This window comes from Castor canadensis, chromosome 1 (assembly GCF_047511655.1).
Source record: "Castor canadensis chromosome 1, mCasCan1.hap1v2, whole genome shotgun sequence".
NCBI classification, from domain to species: Eukaryota; Metazoa; Chordata; class Mammalia; order Rodentia; family Castoridae; genus Castor; species Castor canadensis.
Window position 1 is genome coordinate 22,892,329 of NC_133386.1, and position 24,354 is coordinate 22,916,682.

A 24,354-nucleotide genomic window follows, 5' to 3' on the forward strand; every position below is an offset into this window, starting at 1 on the left:
AGAAGACCAGTGCCTTTTGACTGTTTTGCTAAGTGACACTGCCTTGACATTTCTTCCATTCGGAAGGCACATTTATCAGACCAAGAAGCTTGCCATCATTTGCCTTCTCATAAGAATAGCATAACCATGGGATGTCATATTCTCACAAGAACTCTTTCCTATGAATGTATCTTTGCATTAAAGGTAAATTCTGTTTCTCCTAATTCTCCTATGTCCCCTAAGGGTCACTTTGATCTGCTAGTATAGTATTGATTTATCTACAATATATGTTGTATCAATTGTGTGGCAACTTCTTGGTTCAATTAGGAAACATATTTACACACACACAAAAAAATGTGTTTCCCAAGACAAAGTCATGTGGTAGTAGCTATCCTTAAATGTACCTTTATCCAAGTGTGCTGGTGGGTTTCCCATAGACCACCTGGATTACAGGTGCTGTGACCTCAGTACTTGAGCCAGTTTGTGATCCCCATTTGTCTGCCTCAGTTACCTCTGCACACAGTACATTCTCTAAAAAGAAAAATAAAATGTGCTATAGTGTGAATGTTTGATACCCTTCAAATTCATGTTGAAACCTAATCCCCAATGTGATGGTACTAACAGGTAGGACCTGGAGGTGATTCGCTCACAAGGGTAAGGGGATTAATGCCCTCCTAAAAGAGGCCAAAGAGAGCTTGTTGGCCTCTTGTACTATGTGGCGATTCAGAGAAAGACACTGTCTTTCATTGACAAGTTTGCCGGTACTTTGATCTTAGACTTGCCTCTCTTTAGGACTATGAAAATGAATTTCTATTGTTTATGAATTACTAAGTCTATGGCGTTTTGTTATAGCACCCCAAATGGAGTAAGACAATAAGACATTCTTGACCCAGTAAAACTTAAAATGTATAGTGATTTTGCATATACTCCATGACCTATAAATCCCCCATTATTGATATTGCCATCCGAATGATATATCTGCTACAATTAATGAACATATGTTTACATATCACAATTACTAAAGCCTATATTCTATATTACGATTAGCTCTTGGTGTTGTTGGTCTATGCATTTGGAAAATTTATATTTATTCACAGTATCATAATATAGGGTAATTTTACTAAACTTATTCAGTTCTTTGCCGCAATGATCTTTTTATTGTCTCTATAGTTTTGGCCTTTCATTAATATGAAATTCTGCATTATTCAGATTAGTTTGGTTCATGTAGCTTATTTCTGTTTTTTCTTCCAACATTTTATTTTTTCTGGTTTTTAAAATACAAGTCAAAGTAGATTTTTGTTACATATCACTTTAACAAACTTGACACTCTTTTCAATACGAGGTGAGTAAACATAAATACTCTTTAAATTTCCTTCTTTAAAATGATACATCTTGCTTTTGGGGAAACCAGCTCATCAAAATGATACATGGGTACACAGGCTATTGTCCATCATTATTTTAGAGTATATCTGTTAACTTAAAATTTGGTCCACTAAAATTTGCAAGTATTCCTCCTAGAACAAAAGTAAATTAAATTTCATAGTTGGAAAAACAGAAATATTTGGCATAAACCTTTAAGTAAGCTTGGAAAACAAGTTAGGATGTTTTAACAATATGGAGGAGCATAGGGAATCTACCTAGAATCATTTGACAGAACAACGGCTGATTGCTCTTGGGGGTGTTCTGTTTCATGGAGGGGTGGGTGGAAAGAGAAGGTGCATGTGAGGGTGCTCACATGCCACAAAATTCACTCACTCAAAGTGAACTAAAAATTCAATATAGAATAATATATGACAATCACACTGGTAAAACAATTGCAACGGTTATTCAGTACTTGGAAAGCAGATTGTAAGCTTAGAACAATACCTCGGTAGGAACAATACAACATGTTTATAAGATTTTGAAGATGACAAAACTTCAGCATTCATATGTGATACCTTATGCACCAGTTTGTCAGCTTCCAGGACACTGGGGACAACAAAACATACAAAGTAAGAATAAATCCAAATTTCTTCACTTTCCACCAATCTCTTGATTATTAAACCCAGTCCACCCTTGGCCACTTGCAGGTGTGTCTTTTCTTCTTTGTTTTCAATATAAATATTTGCTCCTTGGAATAACAGCTGATTTGCTTCTTCCTATCTCTCCTTGTCACAAGCTAAGAGTCCTTGGGTGCTGCCTGGTGCAAGACTGTAGGCTCACAATGGTCCTTAGCAGCTTGATTAGCCCCACCTTCTAATAACATGACAGCAATCTCATGCCTGTTTTTTGAAGTTGTATAATTTTTGGAGAGTACAGTAGTTTTGGTTGACAGTATTCACTTGCACACCTTTTCCCAGAAGGGCTTTTACAATCTCATCTCGGCTGGCAGAAGTAAAAATATGAAGACCTTTACATCATCTTTATCATTCACTGGCACTCCAAGTTGCAGCAAGAATTCAACATTTATGTATGCCTGACTAAACATGCCCAATGCAATGCAGTTCTGCTGTCCTGATTAGTTCTAATAGCCAGGGATTTATCTCCAGGATGCTCTCCATTTTACTTTCCCTGGACCTCAGTTTATTTAATTTTATTTTTGAATAATATTCTGATCTACCTCAGTTTATTTATCCACTTCCCTGTATAAAGATATCTTGATTATTTCCACATTTTGACCGTTAGAAATAAGGCTGCTATAACCATCCACGTTAGGAAATTATGTGGATATATGTTCTGGAACAACCTGTTCTTAGTGTATGAGAACCAACCTCAAGGTGCTATGAGACTGAAGAAAGAGAGGCAGACAGATCTAGGATTGCATAAGAGTGAAATGTATTGGGGAGCTTTTGATGGAAGCATGTGGGACATTATCAAGTCCCACAATTTAGCAAGATCACCACAATTTGGCTCAGAAAGAGGGACATATGAATGGCTTAAGATAAAAGTGACTTCATCCTACCTCAAAGGTATGTGGTTTATCTTATGCTGGTATCAAAGGGTAAGGCACTGCTTTAGAGTCAGAATCTGTGTTGTAAATGTCCACATACTAACTGTAATTGGCGTTGTCCATTTAAAGTTTTTTGGGAAGCTATGCAATTGCTCTAGTCATTCTGGGGTCATTGTGGTGATTACAACCTAACACAGCTATGGCTGCGTCAAGAGGAATCCATAAAACATAAGCTTTCAACTCCTTTTAGTTGTAATTGCTGAGAAGAACATAGTTAGCTTTGTAAAAAATTACCAAACTATCTTCTAAATTTTATATTTCCACCGCCAATGAATGAGAGTTTCTGTTGTTTCATACTCTCATTTGCCTTAGGTCCTATTAGTGTTTTGGAATTTAGCAATTCGAATACGTGTACAGGGGGAGCTCATTGTTTTAATTTGCAATTCCCTAGTGACATACGATGTGGGACTTTTTTCATATATTTTCATCTGCCAGTCTTCAGGTGTCTGTAAGGTCTTTTACTTTTTTTTTCACTAGGTCATTTGTTTTCATATTGCTGAGTTTTAGCAATTCTTTTAATTTTATTTTTTGTATATCTTGATTTGTAAGAACTACTTGTGATAGTTTGTATATTTTGGATAATAGATCCCACTGGTGGCCTGTCTCTGCATTCTCTTAAAGTAGCTTTTGCAGAGCAAAAACTTTACATTTTGATTAAATATAACTTACTGATTACTTTTCCAAAGATTATGCTTGTGGTATTAAATTTAAGAAGTCATTGGTCCAGGCAATGTGTTTTGTATCTATAACCCCAGCTATTCAGGAGATGGACATAGGGAGGATCATGGTTTAAGGGCAGCCCTGGCAAAAAGTTAGTGAAAACCACGTCTGAACAAACAAGCATGTGTGGTGTTCAATATGATCCAGTTACGAGGGAGATGTGAGATGGCTAAGCAAAAATCATGAGACCCTATCTGAAAAATAACTACAGCTAAAAAGTGCTGTGGTGGGTGTGGTCCAAATTGTGGAGTGTCTGCAAAACAAATTCAAGAACTTGAGTTCAAAGGCCAGTACAATCCCCCACAAAAAAATGTATTACCATAGCTAAGGTATTCTAGATTTTCTCCTCTGTTTTCTAGTTTTACATTTTGCATTTAAGTCTATGATTCATTTCAAGTTAATTTTTATGTAAGGTGAAAGATCTATGGCAGATGATGATGACCATGACAATGATGGTGATGACAACAATGATGACAATCATTTTACATTTGCATATCCAGTTGTTTCAGCACCATTTATTGAAAAATTATCTTTACTTTCTTGCATTGCCTTTATTCTTTTATCAAAGATTAGTTGTCTATATTTATGTGGAGATTTATCAGGATCTTTAGTCTGTTCATTGACATATTTTTTCTCTTCTTTTACCAGCATAATCTGACCTTGATTACAATAGCTTTGCAGTGCATCTTAAAATCAGGAAGGCTCAGTTATCCAATGCAGTTTAACTATCTTATTGTTTTAGTTGTTCTGGAGCTCCTGCATCTCTTTGTAAATTTTATTGTCAGTTTATAGATGCTCAAGAATTATCTGTTGGGATTTTGAATTTTAGTTGGAATTCCTTTCAGTCTATCAACCACAGTGTACAACATGGTCCTCTTGATGCTTCCCATCCATGAATGTGGAAAATTGCCTCATCTATTTAACTTTTTATTTCATTCACCAGTGTTTCGTAGTTTTCTTCATATAGCTCTTATACATACTTTGATAGATTTTTTTTCCTAAGTTTTCATTTTGGGGGCTAGTATAGGTGTTTGAGTGTTCTTAATTTAAAATTCTACTTATTCATTGACAATAGGAAAACAGTTGACTTCTGTAAATTAACTTTGTATCTTACAACATTGTTATAATTGCTTATTAGTTGCAGGAGGTGTTTTGGATGCTGTTGATTCTTTTAGATTTTCTACATAGACAATTATGTCATCTGTTAATACAAGCAATTTTATTTCTTCCTTCCCAATTAGTGTATCTCATTTCCTATTCGTGTCTTATTGCCTTGTCTACAACTTCTAGTACAATGTTAAAGAGGAATGGTGAGGGGGGACATATTTCCTTGTTCCTGATCTTCATGAGAAAGAGTCTCATGAAGCTTTGGTAAATTTTTGGTAAACTCTGGTAAATTTTTCTTCATGTATCTTCTGCCTGAAGTTTGTTTAGCTTCTTGGATATGGGAGTTCTTAGTTTTTAATAAGTATGGAAAATTTGGGGCCACTGTATTTTCAAAATTCTTTTTCTGTGTTCCTTTTCTACTATCTTTCAGTGACCCAGTTAATGTTACATTGGGCTACTTAAAATTTTCCATAGTATACTGGTACTCTTTAAAATTTTAAGACATTTTCCTCTCTGTATTTCATTTTGGAGAGTATATGTTATTACATTTAAGTTCACTAAGGTTTCTTCTGCAATATTTTCCTTCTGTTAGTTGTATAAAGTTTATTTTTTATCATATTGCTTTTCTTCTGTAGAAATTAAATATACATATCTTTTTATATTTTCTATATGCTAGTGATTTCCTCTTCCATCTCAAACACATAGTTTTATTACCATTTTAATGTCCTCATCTATTTATTATATAATATGTACTATTATTATTGGTTTGATTTCAAATAACTGATTTTTTTCCTTATTACTAGTTGTAGTTTTCTACTTGGAAGGCAAGATCAGAAAAGACTTTAGTACATTGTTTTTGACTATGGACACAATAACTTTCTGAGAAACCTATCTGATGCCCTGTATTTTGAATATTTTTTACTTTCTGGCAATTTCTTTAAAACACTGATTGATCTATTGATCTTGTTTTCCTGCACTTTTGAGTAGTTCTTTCAGAAGGTTTGGTTAATTTCCTCACATGCACATGTAAACAAGCTTTTAGCTGAAAACTCAACACAGAACCATTTGTGAATCTCCAAAATTATCTCTCTATGCAACTCTTTTTTCTCTAGTACTTTTGGTCTCCTTGAAATTCCAACTTCATCTTCATAAATTAGAGAACTTCCAAGCTCAGTTTGGGTTCCTGATACTTGTCCATGGCCTAGAATCTCTTCCTCCAGGCAGTATATTTAATTATAGTGCTCCCTTAATTGGTTTTCCCTATCTCAGGGATCAATGTGTTGTGTTGTCTCTTGTTCAAAGTCTGAAAACCATTGTGTCTTATAGTTTTTTTGTATTAAAAATTGTTTAATACTTTCTGTTTCATCTTGAAGTAGAAGTTACTCTCTATCCTATCCTCTTGGTCCTATTATTTTTTCTAGACTACTTTTCAAACTGTGACCTTTAATGCAGTGGAATTCTAGCTCTATATGAAGTTCTAAATAGTTTTATTCCCTGCAATGTGAGTTGTTTTTCTCAATATTGTCTATTATGTAGTCCATATTTTTCTGTGTTCATCTGAAGCAGGACATATTTAAATACATTTCCTTATCTGCATGTAACTGTCTTTGGACTTTCTATTCTCTTACTTTTTTTCTGTTATTGTGCCATTTTCACTGTTGGTATCATGACTGTGTATTGTTGTCCCCTTTCTTTCAAATTTTGTGCTTCGCATTTCCTTTTCTGTTGTTATGCCATTAGTTGGAATATCCTCTATTGTGTTAAATCGCAATGATAATGGTAGTTATCCCTGTCTTGTTCATGATCTAAAGGGAAATCTATACAATGTTTTCATAAGCATAATATTTGATGTTTCCTTCATAATACCCTGAAGGAAAATCCAATGGGGTGGGTAGAGGATTATGAGATCAGTTTAAATTTCAAATTGCTCAAATTTGCTTATAATACTCATATCAATGAATTTTAAATGGTCAGGATATAGTTCCAAACAATTTTAATATAAGGACAATAAAATGTATAATGCATATTTTATGAACACCAAATACCTCAGAATCAAATGTACAGCCTTCAGTCATATAGAAATTTCTTTTATTTATGCAATTTTTTTCTCTGGGAACAATGAGATACAACATAAAATTTATGTGAATTCACATAAGATAAGTTTCAAAATACAATTTTATTTATGTCTTTTTGAAATTAGGCATCTTATTTTTAGTTTATCAATGAATCTTAATTCTGTTATTTGTAAAATGAAGACCAGAATACCTATCTCAAGGAATACTTATAAATATTAAGGGAAACATGAACCTAAGATTGTGTATAGCAAATTGAGTAAACTTTAAAAAGTTTATATTTTGTGAATGCTTACTTTTGATATGTATAAAAAATGAGACAATACTCACACTCTTATATGTGATTTTTGTGATACATATAAATAATGGTTAAATAATTATGATAGATTTATTACATATTTCATAACATATTAATATCATTAAAATATTCACTATATTCTTCACTACCATAAACCCTAACCTTTAAGTAAATAAATACAGATTTACTTGAAATAGAAAAAATTCAATATAAAATCCTTATTTCTACAATACAAGGCAATTGGATATTCATACTGTTTTTGGATCAAACATTTTTTCTTAAATAAATCTTATTGTTACATAGATACAATCAGAGGAGGATATAGACATTTATATAATAATTTAGATTTTAGTATCTTTTCATGTAAGTTGCATTGTGAAAACTTGACTTTCATAATTTAGTAGATTGTTTTAGAAATCTTTTTTGTATACTGAAATTGGATGTTAAAAGAGAAAACTTAACCTTGAAAACAAAATTTATAGAGGCATATCTCAATATATATAATATTAATTACCTAGCTATATATTTAAGATATACAAATAAAATGTTTCATATTTCATATAAATGTCAATGAAAATTCTATTTAGCTATTTTAACTTTATAATGGGTCATTTTAAAGTAGTTAAATTTGAGAAGAGTATAATAAAGAATTGCAATTGAGTTGGAAAACAAGAAAATTGTTTACAATGCAAACATTTACTTTGTCTAATTCAACTCTGACAATGAACCACTGCTCTTGGTGATGATGTCTGAAAAATTTGCACATGTACACACTTTATCAGCTTATGTGTAGATGCAGTTGGTTCTTGGCTAGCTTCCTTGTTGCTGCACAATCTTATCTTTTAATAACCAAGGACAAATATTTTTCCCAATGACAAGAGTGTTATCTATCTACGTCCAGAAATGGAGCCACCATGTCTGAGCAGTTTATTTTAGACTTGGATGGTGGTGATTTGGGAAATTATTTTACTCATAGGAACATCCCTGTTTAAAATAACTATCAAGCAGAGTACAGTGGTTCACTCTTGTAGTCCCAGCTACTTCGGAGGTTGAAGTAGGAGATAATTTGAGTCCAGGAGAGTTTAAGGCCAGCATAGGCAACATGTGAGACCTTGCCTCAGAAAAGAAACTGTATCGTTTCTTTATTGAGTATATACCTAGGATTAGTATTCCTCAATTGTATGCATACACATGTTCAGCCTCAATGGATACTATCAAACTAGGTTCCAAAGGGAAAAAAGAGTCAATAATTGGCTTTGAAAGATTGTCAGTTCTACTACATATGAACATAAGCACTGCAACTAATAAAATCACACATGGGATTAATTCAAATGTGCATCAGAAGACATGTATAAGAATGTTACAGAAACTTTACTTCAATTGGGGTGGGCATGATGGCTCAAACCTATAATCCCAGCTACTGAGGGGGCAGTGATCTGGAGAATTGCAGTTCAAGGCCAGCTGGGACAAGACCCCTATCTCAACCAATAAGCAAGGCATGCTGGCAGTGCCTGTGACACTAGTTACATGGCGGGCATAGGTAAGAGGATCGCAGTCCCAGGGTGGCCCTAGGACAAATGGGACACTTTATCTGAAAAAAATAATTAAAAAGCAAAAAAAAGGAGGGGGGGCTGTGGATCAAATGGTGTAGTGCAAGACCTTAAGTTTATAAATAAAAACACCTATAATTGTGAAGTATGCAAATGTCAATCAACATGAGAATGGATAAGAAGCGGTAGCATATTTATAAAAAGGAAATACTATGCAGAAATGAAAAACTGCTACATGAACAGCAATGGGTGGCACAGATATAATGTTGAGTGAAAGAAGCTAGACTGGAAAGTCGTGTGAATGATTACATTTATATGATATTCAAGAGCAGGCAACCTAACTTAAGATGAAAACAGGCAGAATAAAGGTCTCTGGTTAAATTGCTCTTTCTGAATGGTGGTGAGATGGAGCACTGCTTTTAAGAAATGTGTACTTTATTCATGGAAATGCAAGTTTAAAAAGAAGAGTTTCCAAATGTGGGGCAAGAAAAGAGGATGATAGAAGAAGAGTGGGCAGAGAGATCCATATGTTGACTTTATTTTTTGTCACTCTTTTGCATTGGTGACTTGCCAGCTCACCTCCTAAATCCTCAGAGGTTCACAAACTTCTTGCCTAGGGCTCCTCCCGCTTGGAGGCGGGTAAGGATGACAGTATATAGGCTGAGAAAGTATATAGTGCGTGAGAAAGGATTCCACTCTTCTCGATACCACACGGGGTCTGCAGAAACTAGCGCAAGGCTGAAAGCCCGCCTGGCTGTCAGACCCTTGCTCCCAGTGCCTCAGCGCGGCTGGCTGGACAGCGCCAGGATGACTTCCACTGGACTGGAAGTGTCAGGCAGGTATTTCTAATTATCCCAGAGGGCAGATCTTTGTTCTTTGCTTGCAAGAAAGCGAGATCAAGCCATTGAAGACGGAACAAAGACGCAACTGCTTTGCTTTTTGGCAAAACTTAAATTCTGAGCTAGCAGTAGCCAGTGTAACCTCTCGTGGAGTGAAGCATTCAAGCGAGTGCACCAGGCCAGTCCTCTCCAGCACGCACCGGGGTGACGCGGTCCCGGGAAGCAGTGAACTTGCCAGGGCCTGAGGGAAATCCAATACGCATACGTCGTGCGTATTGCACTTTTCCCAGTACCTGGGCGCATGAAAACTCCAGCGGACCCTCGGGGAAAGGAGACCATGCCTCCCAATCTCTCCCTGGTGATCCAGGAGAACGAGACTGGTTTAGTTGCCGAGGTGTGGGACAAGGAGGTCCTGGCTGGCTCCGACGGGACCACAGCGGAGTTGGTGATCCGCTGTGTGATCCCGTCGCTCTACCTGCTCATCATCACGGTGGGTTTGCTGGGCAACATCATGCTGGTGAAGATCTTCATCACCAACAGCGCCATGAGGAACGTTCCCAACATCTTCATCTCTAACCTGGCAGCCGGGGACTTGCTGCTGCTGCTCACCTGCGTCCCGGTGGACGCCTCGCGTTACTTTTTTGATGAGTGGGTGTTCGGCAAGGTGGGCTGCAAACTGATCCCGGCCATCCAGCTCACCTCCGTTGGGGTTTCTGTGTTCACTCTCACTGCCCTCAGCGCTGACAGGTACGAGCACAGTAAGTGGAGTAGCTTAGAAAAGTAGTGGATAGAGGCTGAAAGGAAGGATGCACCAGGAGTGCACCAGCCAAGGGAAAGGTGCTAGGAAACGCTGGGGATGGAGAGGGAGAAAGGAGAGAGGGAGAGAAACAGAGAGAGAGAGAGAGACAGAGAGGGAGAGAGAGAGAGAGAGAGAGAGAGAGAGAGAGAGAGAGAGAGAGAGAGAGAGAGAGAGAGAGAGAGAGAGGAGTGGGTGTGTAGGTGGCAAAGAGAGTAAATGGAGTTAAAGCAGTGTGAGATGTGAGGCTTGAAAAAAAATTATTACTATTAAAAACACTTAAAATCGCCTTAACTTTAAACTTGCTTTTCCTAATTCATCCATTCCTATACACACTTTGGAAATCTTTGTTATGTGTTTCATAGAAAAGCGATAGAATTCACATGCAAAAGTGGAATATACCTGTGTGTGTCTAAAACATTAAAGGTATATTTTGCTTATTCAACATGGTATACCTTTGGAGTTAAGAATGTTTCCTAATGGTAACATTAGGAAGATGTTTGATTTAGATTTTCTCAATGTGCATAACTTACACATTTAAGTAAATATTATTTATTGAAGTGAAAACAGTTAGAATAATAAATGTTCTTTGAACACATGACTTTTCACATCCTCTTTATTTAATTTCTGAAGTAGAGTGATATTTTTTCACAGCTACTAAATTTTATACCTTAAAACAGTGCTATAAGTGGCTTTGATAGCAATTCTGCTTTGCATATATTATAATAGTGTGAAGTGTCCATTATTCACCTGGTGGATCAATTGAGTCAACCCTGTCATTTTCTAGGGGTGGATATTGAAGGTCAGGGAATGTAAGTCCTCCTGGAAGAACTGGGAGGAAAATCCAGTCTCCTCCTCCTTCCAGGTCCAATGCCACAAATCCAGGCTGTTTATAATCATGCTTTTTATCAGGTAGGGTATCTGGGTAGGAGAGGGGCAAAATGAATAATTAGGTATTATTAGATGGAACTGTGGATGGTTCCCCTGGGAGTGGTGGACTGACCTAAGCTATTTAACTTGGTTGTTGAAGGTGGTGTGCACTCTCCTTTTTAATTTGCATATTAAATTATTAATGAAAAATGGGGCTGAATCTGAATTTCCTGGTATTTGCAGTGATGCTCTTATATTAATCTGGCATTGAAGAGTTAATGTTTGCTGAGGGGAAGAGAATACAGGGTGGAGAGTTGAGACTCATTATTGTTTGAAACTGGAAACTATTCAATTTAGTTTATGTAATAGACTCTCTGAAAATACACTTCTAGAAAATTGGGTAACTTTTGTGTACGTTATGCACCTAATTTTGTTTATATGGCACTATTTCTATTACATTTCCAAGGTTTTCTTTGCATTCCAAAACAAAAATGTGACTTTTGATCTTAGCTGTCCCTTTTTAGGGGGCCCATTTTAAGTAAAAAGTTTCAAAATCTAAATGATTAGAATAAAATTTAATGACTAGCTATCACAATAGTTGAAATTGCCATCATTACACTTTCATGTTTAAAACATGACATTGATAGGAAGATCAAGAGCTTGAATTTATTTCATATAAGTTTTCTCAATCTGTTGTCATGGACATGCTCAGGTAAATTTGCCCTGACCAAAGTTAGAAAACTGCTGATCTTCTTATGCACATCATATACTTTGTGAATATAGCATGGATACTTTAATCACAATGATAAAGAAAGTTGGGTTGCCCCTTCTTGGAGCACTTGCTACCATTGCCTATTTTCAACTTGTTTCAACTGAGGTAGCTTAAAAATAAAAAGGCAAACAACATAATAACAGGAACAAAAAGAGAGGAAACTGGTGGTAGAACTCATAAAATTGAAAAATATAGGATGACCATACTTTCACAGGATGCAATTAATTTTCCTGAAAGCTTTTTAGTTTTTAGGTCAAAAAAAGAAATTCTATCTTCCATAGTAAGTGCTCAAGTGTTATTTCATATAACCATAGTAGCAGAATGAATTGTAATTTGTGCACCTAATTTATTGCTTTATTAAATAAGAATTGTTACATTCACTCCAATAATATGGATGACTTTCACTCCTTAATCTCAATCACTTCTCACTTATTTCCTTTTTCCTTAGAAAGAGCACCACTTACCTTAGAAAGGCATAATATTTATAGTATTGCCATAATTTAAATGTTGCTTTATGATTTTGAAGATTATTCATCTACCTTGATTTGAAACCTGTGGGACACACTGTAAGGAAGGAGGGAGTGCACCAGGCTGGAGTTTATGGCAACTGAGTTCTAACCTGAATCTGCTATATCTAAATGTTTTTCCTGGAGAAAGGTGATAACACAGCACAAAACTCATGATCATAAGGCAGAGATTTCCTCATTTGCAAAATGCGAATAGCGTTTTCAACATGATGTGACATATCACAACGGCAGGCGTCTGATTCTTCAAATACTGAACTTCTGCTGGATTCCACAATCTCTCCATGCAGCTATCAAATGTCCGTCTATTGTACCGGACAACTTTCAGAAAGCCTGTGACAAAGATACCTACCGTGGCACTCAGTCCTCTTGAAACATTTTCCTAAACCTGGCTGACATTCAGAATCACTTACAAACCTCAGCATGTTACACCTCCATTCTGGATACTCTGTACCATTGAGTGTGGTGATCACTTAAAGAATGCTCTTTATCTTTAAAGTTTTTCCAGTTGTGAGTCTCAGGATTGGTGCATATTCAGCATCACTAGACTCTGCCTCATTTCTCACCACCGTTCCCACTGCAACCTAAAATCTAACAACTCCTATCCCATGATCTCCTTCTTACTCAGCCCAGATTTTCCTTATTAGCTCAGCAGCCATTTATTGAGAACTTACAGTGGGCTGGGCATTATGCTATATGCTAGAAATGCAGTTGTGAGAGAGACTTCTGCCTCTATTCTCCTACAGTTTACACTTAGACCCTTTGTCAGCCTAATACCTGAATGATGTAGTTTGATAAGAAAAAAGACACTGCCGTACTCTAGCTAGAAAATCTTATGGAAATGTGGAGATTTTGAGATGTCAATGTGACTTTGTAAGAACTAAAAAGGGATCTAATTTTGTATTATTATTAAATTTAGTTATCTCTTTACATTAAATTTGGACTGTACACAGATATCTTAAGTAAGATACAAAAGAGGAATGGATAAAGAAACACAATTATTTTTAAAAATTTTTTAAATTAAAAAATTTTATTGGGCTGGGTAGGGGTACATCGTGACATTACAAAATTTCTTACAATATATCAAATATATCATACTTGAATTCACTGTCTCCATCATTCTTCTTTATCCTCTTTCTCTCCCCATTCCTAGAACAGTTTCAACAGGTAACATTTTTCCATTTACATACATGTGTACACAGCATTTGCACTATATTTGTTGATCCTCAATACATGAATAGTGACTATCCTTCTTTTTATCAGCTTTTTCATTGATAATTTCCTACCATTCAATTTTTAATTAGGGATACCTTCCTGAGACTATTTGTAAGGGAAAATTCAACTTCTCACACACATGCCTGTGTGAAAAGTATGCTAGAGTATTCAGTAAAAGAGTTTTTATTCTAAGGGATGTATTCCCCCACATTTTATGTAAATATTTGAAGAAAGCATGATAAAACATGCCCACTTTAACATGCACTACATGACTTTACCTTTTGTTTTATATCCTTCCAAAGATGCACATACAGCATTAACTTGTGAATAACATATTCTTTGACAGTTGTAAGCTATGTTTCATTACTAATGGCACAGTGGTAACTTGTAACTTTCAACAACAATTTCTAGAATATGCAGTACTGCCATTTCACTCAAGTTGTGTATCATATAGACACTCTTCTTATGTCTAGCCTTCCGTTTTTGGAGGAAGGTTCATGGAGTCATTCTTGTTGGGAGGTCTCCCCTGTCCAGGCTTTACTCTTCTGCTAGGTTTCTTGCTCTTCCAAAGCCAAGAATTTTGTATCTGTTTCTAAAAATCATCAGAATGAAAGATTTATAATTTTAATTCTTATTTGAAATTCTCAATATCTTTTATGGTTATAGTGCCTATTATGGGCTGAATGTCTGGGTCCTCCCAGAATTCATGGGTTGAAATTTTACCCACCCCCACAAAGTGATGGTATTAGATCATAAGGTCTTTGGGAAATGATTAGGTTGTGAGAGTAGAGGCCTCATGAATGAGATTAGTGCCCTTAAAAAAAGTTTCTTGCTCCTTCCATTATGTGAAAAAAACCAGTGAGAAGGTGCCATGTGTGTGCCATCTAGGAGGACACTAGGCACTGAATCTGACAAGGCCTTGATCTTGGACTTCTCAGTCTCTAAGATTGTGAAAATAAATGTATGATGTTCTTAAGCCATCTCCTATTGGGCATTTTATTACAGTAGACCCAACTAAGACATTATCTTTACAATAGTATGTGTATAGATAGGCCATGGAGAAGTGGTACCTTCTCCTCCTTTTTAAATGTATGAAAGATGTTCAGAATGCCTTTTGCAGTTTCTGATAATTTAAAAAGAGGGTATTTGTTGTGACCACCTCTCTACCCTTTATTTACCCTCCTCCACATAAAAAATAATTTACAATTAGCTTTTTGGTACTTTGTTCTTAAATATTAGTTATTAGACAATAATTATCTAAATTTGGGGAGACATTTCAGCATAAAGAGGACAACATACAAAGCCTGGACCTATGTTAGAAAGATTATATTTTTCTGTATTAGTTTTATAGATAATACCAAAGGAATATATATGTATAAAACAGCAATTAGGATACTGTGAAAAGGAATAATTTGAAATAAGAAAGAAATTCTAGAAAAACCAAAACATTGGAACAGAAATAAAATGATCAGAAAAAAAGAATGAAAGCTAAGATGTACTAGAATATCCTAGAAAATAAAGCCAAGGGGAAAGTGCAGGTGTTTTTTATTAATGTGAATATAAGAAAGAAGCAGCAATGAATTCAAGAACTGGCTCTCCAATTATCCAAGAAGGTGGTAAAGAAGCATTTAAAAACAAAAAAAAAATCCAGATACATGGTACATGGAACACTATGCAAATGAAAAAATGAGCAAGTATTACTTCTAAGAAAATCAGGAACGTTTATAATAAAGAACATCGTCTGTATATCATCATAATATGTGATTTAGCTCTGTAGAAAACAATATTTTAGTTGTTATAATTATGTATTAGCTATATTGAATAAATGCAATATAAATGACTAGATCAAGACAATGGGGATGGGGGGATTAGAGGTAGCATAAGAGAGAAAAATCTTTAACTACTGTAATAAAATATCAAGAGCTATATTTAGTTCAAGAAACAGTGGTAGAAGTACATTTCCTAGAAATAGGGAGATAATGATATGGAATTTCTTTTAATTTGTGAATGGGACATGAGTTGAAACAGACGCTTCTATTTTTATTTACAGCATTCTTAGTGCTTTCAGATTAAAAAAACTCTTTGAAAGTATTAATCCAATTTTTAAAAACAGAAACAAAGCAGGTCCTTCTAGTTACTAATTCCAACTCATCTTTCATTTTATTATGACTATACAATTAGGAAGAATAGGAAGAAAACTGCTTCCAATTAAATCCTAGCATGTAGGAAACCTGGGTAAAATGCATTGTACCTGTTATTTAAGTTAGTGTTGAGGCCCTTGGCTGTGGTTCTTTAATTTCTATGTATTTCCTGTTTCATATGGGAAGTCCCTCTAGGTCAAAACATGGATTGCCTTTCCCCATGGAGGGTCTGTAAATAATACTTGGAACAACTTAGGAGAGAGAGAGGTGGCCCTCAGAGTGAGGCTGAGACTGTGAGTAGCTCATCTCTGGTGGGAAACAGGAGACACCTTAACAGAACCATAGGAGACCTTAACTGGTTGTCATGTGGCTTAATCTCTTCTGAACTTTTATTATATTAGATTAATTCTAGTGTGAATATGAAGAAGGTATGGTGTCTTGGCGTGGTTAGGAACTGCTAATTGCCAGGCACTGCCATAAGCACTTTATAATTTTTTTTCTAATCACAAAATATTTCAATAAAATGTTTTTATCCCCACTTACAATTGAAGAAAAAGCCAGGCCTTAAGTGATTTTCCAAGGATAAGAGTAATAACTCTTATTTGTCTGATTTGTCTGATTCAAATAAATGTTTACTGTGTATTGTTATTTCTTAGTATATTATAATCTAAAATACCTTTGAGGACAAGTATAAATAATTTGAGGCTTACATATTTTTTTGTATTATCTTTCCCTTACTTAATTGTGTGACTGAATTAGCTATAGAAAGTTTTTGATTAAGTCATTGGGTCCTCTAAGTCCTTTATTACTAGTTCTTACAGATGAATTGACAATAGTCTACTAAATGTGGAAGGAGAGATTTTTATGGGATCTTGAAATGAAATAAATTTGAACTATAATGACAGGATATTGCTCCATTTCAGTTCTTGTGATTGGATTTTGAATAAAATCTCAATCTGGATTAGTATCTAAGATTTATTAATGCCTTTAGAAAAAAAAGTAAGAGGTCTCAGGCTTCAGAAGCTATAGAAGAATTGCAAGGTAGAATTTAATTGTATTATTTTGTGGACACTTAATATTTTATGGTTATTATCTGTTTATAGTAATTACAGTAATAATAAAGTTTGAGGAAATAAAATGATTTATTAAGAAGTCCAATAAATGATATTTAATAAAAGATGATACCAGATTCAAAAAAGCATTGTGAAAGAAGTAAGCAAAACCACAATTTGGGAAATGCCAATGTGAAATACTTTTCTCTCACTTCCTGTCTTCTGTGATAATAAGCAGTAGAATGACTGTGGACAGAGTGAGACCAGAGATCTTAGTCTTCCACACACCACGAAGAAACTAGGGAATTAAGAAGTGTTAGTATTTTCTTACCGAGTGAGACTTCTCTTTCTTTTTAAGAGAATAACTTGAGACATTTTGTCTTCCTAGGTACAGGGCCATCGTAAACCCCATGGACATGCAGACATCAGGGGCGGTGCTGTGGACCTGTGTGAAGGCCGTGGGTATCTGGGTGGTGTCCATGTTGTTGGCTGTTCCAGAAGCTGTATTTTCGGAAGTGGCACGAATTGGCACCTTGGATAATAGCAGCTTTACAGCATGTATACCCTACCCTCAGACAGATGAATTACATCCCAAGATCCATTCGGTGCTGATTTTTTTGGTCTATTTCCTCATCCCACTTGCTATTATTAGCATTTATTATTATCATATTGCAAAGACCTTAATTAAGAGTGCGCATAATCTTCCTGGAGAATACAATGAACATACCAAAAAGCAGGTAAGCTTGGTAGGTGTGAGTGCTGGGAGAATGATAGTCAGAACCAGTGACTGATATTTGGTGTTGAATTTCATTCCATCCTGTGAATGATGAAGATACTAATCTTTGGGTCTGTGCCAACATTAGGTAGAAGGGATATTGGGGGATCTCTAATATGTGGTCCTGTAATAGCTTGCAAACCTCTCCTCAGATCCAGTTTATATACCTTCTGGGCCTGTGACCAGAATTCTAATGTTGGAATTCCAACATTAGAAATTAATGTTTTTGAAGGCCTTTGTTTACATGCTAATGTTATACAAAGATTGATACCATAACCAGAAAATTCACATATTAAGTGAAAATTGTATTTATTAATTTGGGGGGAGGGAGATACTGGCATTTGAACTCAGGGTCTCATGCTTGCTAGGCAGGCTCTCTGTCACTTGAACTCTTCCCCCATTCTCTTTTTGCTTTAGTTATTTTTCACATAGGGTCTTGTATTTTGTCTAGCCAGCCTGGAGTGTGGTCCTCCCACATAGTCACCATTCCAGCTTATTGGTTGAGATGTGATTTTGCTAACTTTTTGGCCAGGCTGACTAACCATGATCTTCCTGATCTCTGCCTCCTGAGAAACAGGGATTACATGCACCAGTCGCCACATCCAGCCTGCAAACATTTATTTATTGTTTCTTTATGTGTTAGTCTACTAAGGATGATAGGGAATGTGACTGGATCAAGAAATGATGGATTTAGGAATGGGGCTTGGGTGGGATACCAGATTAGAAGGGTCTGGGAACAGCAGAGCAGCAGAAATGAGTGTGATCCCAAAGTGGGCTTCATTACCTAATATCCAGCAGCACTGAAGCAAAATGTCTGGACATGTTACTTTATGCATTTCCAGTTCTTTTATTCAGACACCTGTAATCCAATATGTATCTTAGTTTGGATATTTGACTTTTGGATTTTGGTTTCTAAAGTTGAATTTTTCCCTCACGCATAGCTCCCTCACCACTTTTTTTTTTTTAAATGGCTTTGGTTCTGCCTTGTTTTTGCGGATTTCCCTACTGGGATCTATAAACTCTGGCTGGGTAATGGAGTCTGCCAAGAAGTTATCTCAGCTACCAGCCTGCCTGTGCACTCAAATCTCCAGGTACATATAATCATGAAACTCTCACATTCATGCTCCACCTGCTAGGATGGACTCCACTGAGTAACCAAAATTTCACATTTACTTCCTTAATGTTGGATTATCTAACTTATGCCACTGGAATGCATGTGGACCATCACATTTTGCTCCCCAATGTCAGCTCTGTTCCCATCCTAAACACTGCTATTCTTTGGAATATTCTAGATGATCACCAAAAGTTCTGCCCCAGAAAATATCATGCTGTCTAGTATCAGTGACTTCTGAAAATTTGTGTTTTCACATTTGTGTTGCCTTATTTAAATATTTAAGCAAATTGAGTAAATATGAGCCAAATCTTATAGCTAGATGTTAGAAAGTCATTCTTAGGTGAAAAATATTAATGCTTGATATTTGAATTTTGACTATCAGATTCCTAAAGATCTTCTTCTAAAACAGTAAATGCAGTACATAAATTTCATGAAAAATAGAAAATTAATTTTTATTTGTAAAGATCAGCTAATGTGGTCATGTTTACAGAATTTGCAGGGGTTGATTGATGTGAGTCAGGTGGTTTAAATCTTAAGTTCTTGGTGTGTGTGTGTGTGTGTGTGTGTAGAAGAGTTTAAAAAGTCCAGTCTTACTTCAATAGACTATTTTTCTTATTTAAAACACTATGATATTTGAAAAAAGTACCTAAGCTTAAATATATTCTATAGTTTATTAATTTGGTGTATTTAATAAAACAGAAATATTATTTATTTATACTGAACACAATGAGATTTAAGGCAAAAGAAGAGTTTAAAAGTAAGAGACCACAGTTTTAACATGAAGACATAGTCATTTATTAAAAATTTGCCATCTACTCGTGCATAACTTGTTAAATGTTTTTTAATTAAAGTAGTTTAGTGACCTAAACTGTCAAAATAAGCACTTTGATGAAGAAAATAAACAGTCTTTGTATCTTGGATATATTGTCATGTTATCCTCCTTTTGTACCATTATAAATTTGGTTGTGGCTGACTCTATTTTTATTTTAACCAATTGGTCTGTTTTCTTCTACTTACAGATGGAAACACGTAAACGCCTGGCTAAAATAGTGCTTGTCTTCGTGGGCTGCTTTGTTTTCTGTTGGTTTCCAAATCACATTCTCTACATGTATCGGTCTTTCAATTACAAGGAGATTGACCCATCTCTAGGCCACATGATTGTCACCTTAGTTGCCAGGGTTCTGAGCTTTTGCAATTCTTGTGTCAATCCATTTGCTCTCTATTTACTCAGTGAAAGCTTCAGGAAGCATTTCAACAGCCAGCTTTGTTGTGGGAAGAAGTCCTATCAAGAGAGATCAACCAGCTACCTACTCAGTTCTTCAGCAGTGCGAGTAACATCTCTGAAAAGTAATGCTAAGAACCTGGTAACCAATTCTGTTTTATTAAATGGGCACAGCCTGAAACAGGAATTGGCACTGTGATTGGGGCCATTTATTTCGCTACTTGGAAAGAACTTACTAACTTTTCTGTTCCTATTGAGCAGAGCAGAAGTAAATAATTTCCCCATGCTTACTGTTGCTCAGCTAATTCATTAGATGATTTCATGATTGACTCAGAAAAGAAGCACTTTTCCCTGAAAGGACTAAATTTCATTACATACACATATATTCTCTATATATGCACAAATAAGTCCAGCATATTTACCTTGAATTTGTTTTCTCTTGAAGCATAAAATAAATTCCTATGACTAAATGATTCAATGAGAGGGCAATATTTAAACTCCTATTATTTGAAATACAAATCATATCTTCCTGGTAAGTGAATTTTATTCATAACTAATATATATCTATATATACATGTGTATATATCATTCTTTGGTAGAAAATACAAAAGGTCAAACTTAATCATAAGTCTGTAACATGCGTTGTGATTCTTTGTGTAAAATTAATCATGATTTATAGAAATAACTCACGTCTGTAACTTTTAGGTATGTGATTAAAAGGTAGGATGATATTTGTATTATGACTTATAAGTGGATATCATACAAATGTGATTTTTACCTTACACAGATATCATGTGTCCCAAATTACAAAACTATGACTCAGAAATTTGCATGACTTTCTTTGTACATATTGCTAAATTCTTGATGATTGGGATGACTTTATATTAGGATGCTTTTGTATAGGTAGGATAAGATTTGTGTAATTCTTTTCAGTTCAATAAGCTTTGCTTACAATAGCTAACTGACAAGTGTGCGGGATCTTGGGCAATTTTTCTCTGCATGATAGCACAGTTTTCTCTGAATAAATGTTTGAATTTTTCATCAAAATGCAAACACGATCTTGATTAAATCTTAAAGCTACCCATCTCTTAAATATGCATCAGTAAGTCTAATATTTGCATCAATATTTTGTACTATGTCTCTTCTTAAATTTTCTCAGACAACTCTGTGGTATATTAAGTGCTTTCCTAAAAACCCGTAACCTGTACAATTTAAGTTATAGAGTATTTGATTATATATAGCCATTGAAAAAATAAACACAAGCACATTGCCTATGATATTTGATAATAATAGTGAACACTAATTCAGTGATTTTGGTGTGTTAGACATTGTCCTAAAGCTGTCCATGTATTTTTAAACTTAATGCTCAACAGAACCACTAAAGTAAGCAAAGGAAGAATGCAGTTTTGGTTGGATATGAAGTTACCAAATTTGGTAGGATATTTATTCAAAAGCTTACATAATTTTGCAAATTAAATGAAAATCTCTGGTCAGGCGAACACATTGCCAAGGCCCCAGAGTTAGTCTTTGTAAACTTCATAGTAAAATTCACCTTTCATATAGGTCCTGTTATTATCTTTACTTTATAAACTAAGAAGCTGAGGTTTAGAGATATTAAATAACTTAAAAACTCTTCAACCACGTAAAAGAATTGGGCTATAAGGCCAGTGACAATATTACGATGTGTGCACTTCACTACTCCTCTGCCACTTAATTGTGGCTTTCCGTTTTCCTTAAATACCTATCCTTAACCCTCAAACTGCAGATCCAGTCAGCATAAAATCACACAAATAATTTGCACAAGTTTTATATTAATTTTGAGGATTTTTGAAGTCTTTTAAGGCTCATCTTTTGAAACCTAATGAGCGATGGCTACAGAATCCTTGGTCAATGCAGAAACTTTCTCCTTGAAGATATTAAGAAGATGGTAAATAATTGTGTGCACATGTATCTTACGTGAACCTGTTAGTTTCAGATATACATGTATATCTTATATATATATATATATGAAACATTCCAATATAGATGCATATATATTTTGTAAGACATGGGTATATGAAACTATGTATTTATATAGGAAACTAAAGGGATTTGTGCATATATTAACTCTAAGTTCCTGATTACTTAGACTTAAGGGAATAATGTTATCGTATAGATGGAAATCAAATTTGTTTTACAAGAATAAAAATGTTTACTTATGAAGTATTTTAGAAAAAGTTTACTTCTACATATTTTATTAAAGACCTTTTTCTGTAATGACAACTGAGTAATAATGACACCAAACTTTCCTGTTTTCCTTTTAAAAAGCAAGTTTCCTAATAATATTCACATATCTGAACATATAATAGTACCAAACTTTTGGCTGTGGTTAAAATTGTCCTTCTGGTTGTTTTATATTAACATTGAAAGTCAGAATTCCTTTTAGAATTGCCTTTTAGAAACTTAATCAATACTTATAGCACTGTTTACGAATTAAGCAGGTTAAAGATTGTCCATGAAAACCATATTTTTAATTTGGCCACTGCACTCTATTGCTGTGCTATACTCTTAATCCACTCACTAGCTACACAATTTCTTGTTTGCAAGAAGGCTGTGAATTGCCTCATTTTCTCAAATATTCCCTTTCTTTGAAATAGGTACCCAAGGGCTAGTGGAACGGCTCAAGTGGTAGAGCACCTGCCTAGCAAGTGTTAGGCCCTGAGTTCAAACCCGTTACCACCAAAAAAAATAAAAAGTCTTTGAAATAGGTATCCAAGAGTTAGTACATTGGATACATTTTATGATTATGATTTAGAGTATACTGTATATGATGTGATAAAAATAAGTATTTAATAATTGCATTTATCACATATTTTCCAAGCCAAACAAAGCATCATGCCCACACTCACACATATGAGATTGAACTCATAATAAAATTAGTTTCAACTTTGGCATTTATTGACTTTTATATATGTTTAGTTTAAATATAATTGTTTTATATGTTTAGTTTTAGAAATCTTTATACACAATGATCAGGCATATTGTGTGCCCACTTTACAATTGTGCAAAAGTGACATGCATTCAGTAGGAACACTGCTTTGAATTTAGAATTTTGATCTTTTCCTGAGCTGGTGATATGTGGTACAATACTCTGATGATGTTGGATGGTGGCAATGAGCCACAGGTTCTAATCAACCATGTGATCACAAGAAAAAACAGCCAATTCTCCACTCTACCATGCACTGTTCTGAACAACGTATATAACCTAGTCAACACTTTATTACAAAATTAGCCTTGTATCAAATGATTTTGCCTAGATTTAGGCTAATGTCAGTGTTATGAGTATGTTTAAGGTAGGCCAGACAAGGTTATTATGTTGGGTAGGTTAGGTATTTAAATACATTTTTGTCTTATGGTATTTTCACTTTACAAAGGGTTTATTGGAACAGAACCCTACTGTAGGTTTAGGAACATCTGTATTTGTCTCTGGCATTTGAAGAGTTTTATTGTGCTTGCTGTCACTAACTGTGTCTCCCAAAGTTCATGTGTTGGAGATTTTTAATCTCTAATGGAACAGTGCTGAGAGTTGTAACCTCTAAGAGATGATTAAGACATGAGGGTTCTGCCTTCAAAAATTGATTAAGGCTATAACCACAAGAGTGAGTTAATTGTCACAGGAATGGCATCCTTATACAAAATGAGTTCAGCTTCCTTTCCTCTCTCTCATGTGCACTCCCTAGCCTTGTGATGTCTTCCACCATAGTATGAAGTACCAGGAAGTCTCTTGTCAGATGCAGTCCCTTAATCTTGAATTCTCTGACCTTTGTAACTGTGAGCTGAATGAAATTCTACTGTTTGTTAATCACTCAGTCTGCAGTATTGAGTTACAGCAGCAGAAAACAGACTAAGACAACACAACAGTGTTAAAATAAAATTACCCCCACATTTATCTATGAAATGTACACTACAGAAGTAGATCAATTGAATGATATCCACTTCAAGTAGAGCAAAATTACCAAGTTACAAATCTGTTAAACATATACAAATGGAAATGGGCCTACAAAAGTTAATCAATTACTGATTTAGTAGTGACATAGTTCAAGGAAATATTTCTGAAAAAATTATATCTAATGTGGTAACATCTACCACAATGGAGAGAAATGTCACCTAATTTTAATGTAGTTACAGGATATGTCCTTTTATGTGATCTCTTCTTTAAACCAGGAGTTGTACAAAAGATAAAAGATAGAATCCTTTGAATTCTTGGGCCCACAGACTGTTCCACTCAATTGTCTCATTTTAAAAATGGGTGAATAACATTGTAAGTGCTAAATTATATG

At 35.1% G+C, this 24,354-nt stretch overlaps 1 protein-coding gene and 1 pseudogene across 1 annotated transcript; one reads left to right on the top strand and one right to left on the bottom strand.

Moving 5' to 3' along the window:
- Positions 1 to 1,802: 1,802 nt before the first annotated feature.
- On the bottom strand, positions 1,803 to 9,817 carry LOC109679612 (uncharacterized; annotated as a pseudogene).
- On the top strand, positions 9,443 to 24,354 carry Nmbr (neuromedin B receptor). The gene is made up of 3 exons (XM_074064973.1): positions 9,443 to 10,301; positions 17,313 to 17,661; positions 19,833 to 24,354. Exons 1-3 carry the CDS (start codon positions 9,856 to 9,858, stop codon positions 20,232 to 20,234), a joined length of 1,197 nt encoding a protein of 398 aa, XP_073921074.1. The 5' UTR covers positions 9,443 to 9,855; the 3' UTR covers positions 20,235 to 24,354.

Excerpts from the sequence above, each read along its gene's own strand:
- Nmbr (XM_074064973.1), top strand. The coding sequence starts at position 9,856 with ATGAAAACTCCAGCGGACCCTCGGGGAAAGGAGACCATGCCTCCCAAT. Across the intron at positions 10,302-17,312 it reads ACTGCCCTCAGCGCTGACAG|GTACAGGGCCATCGTAAACC; the intron begins GTACGAGCACAG and ends TTGTCTTCCTAG. Across the intron at positions 17,662-19,832 it reads ATGAACATACCAAAAAGCAG|ATGGAAACACGTAAACGCCT; the intron begins GTAAGCTTGGTA and ends TTCTACTTACAG.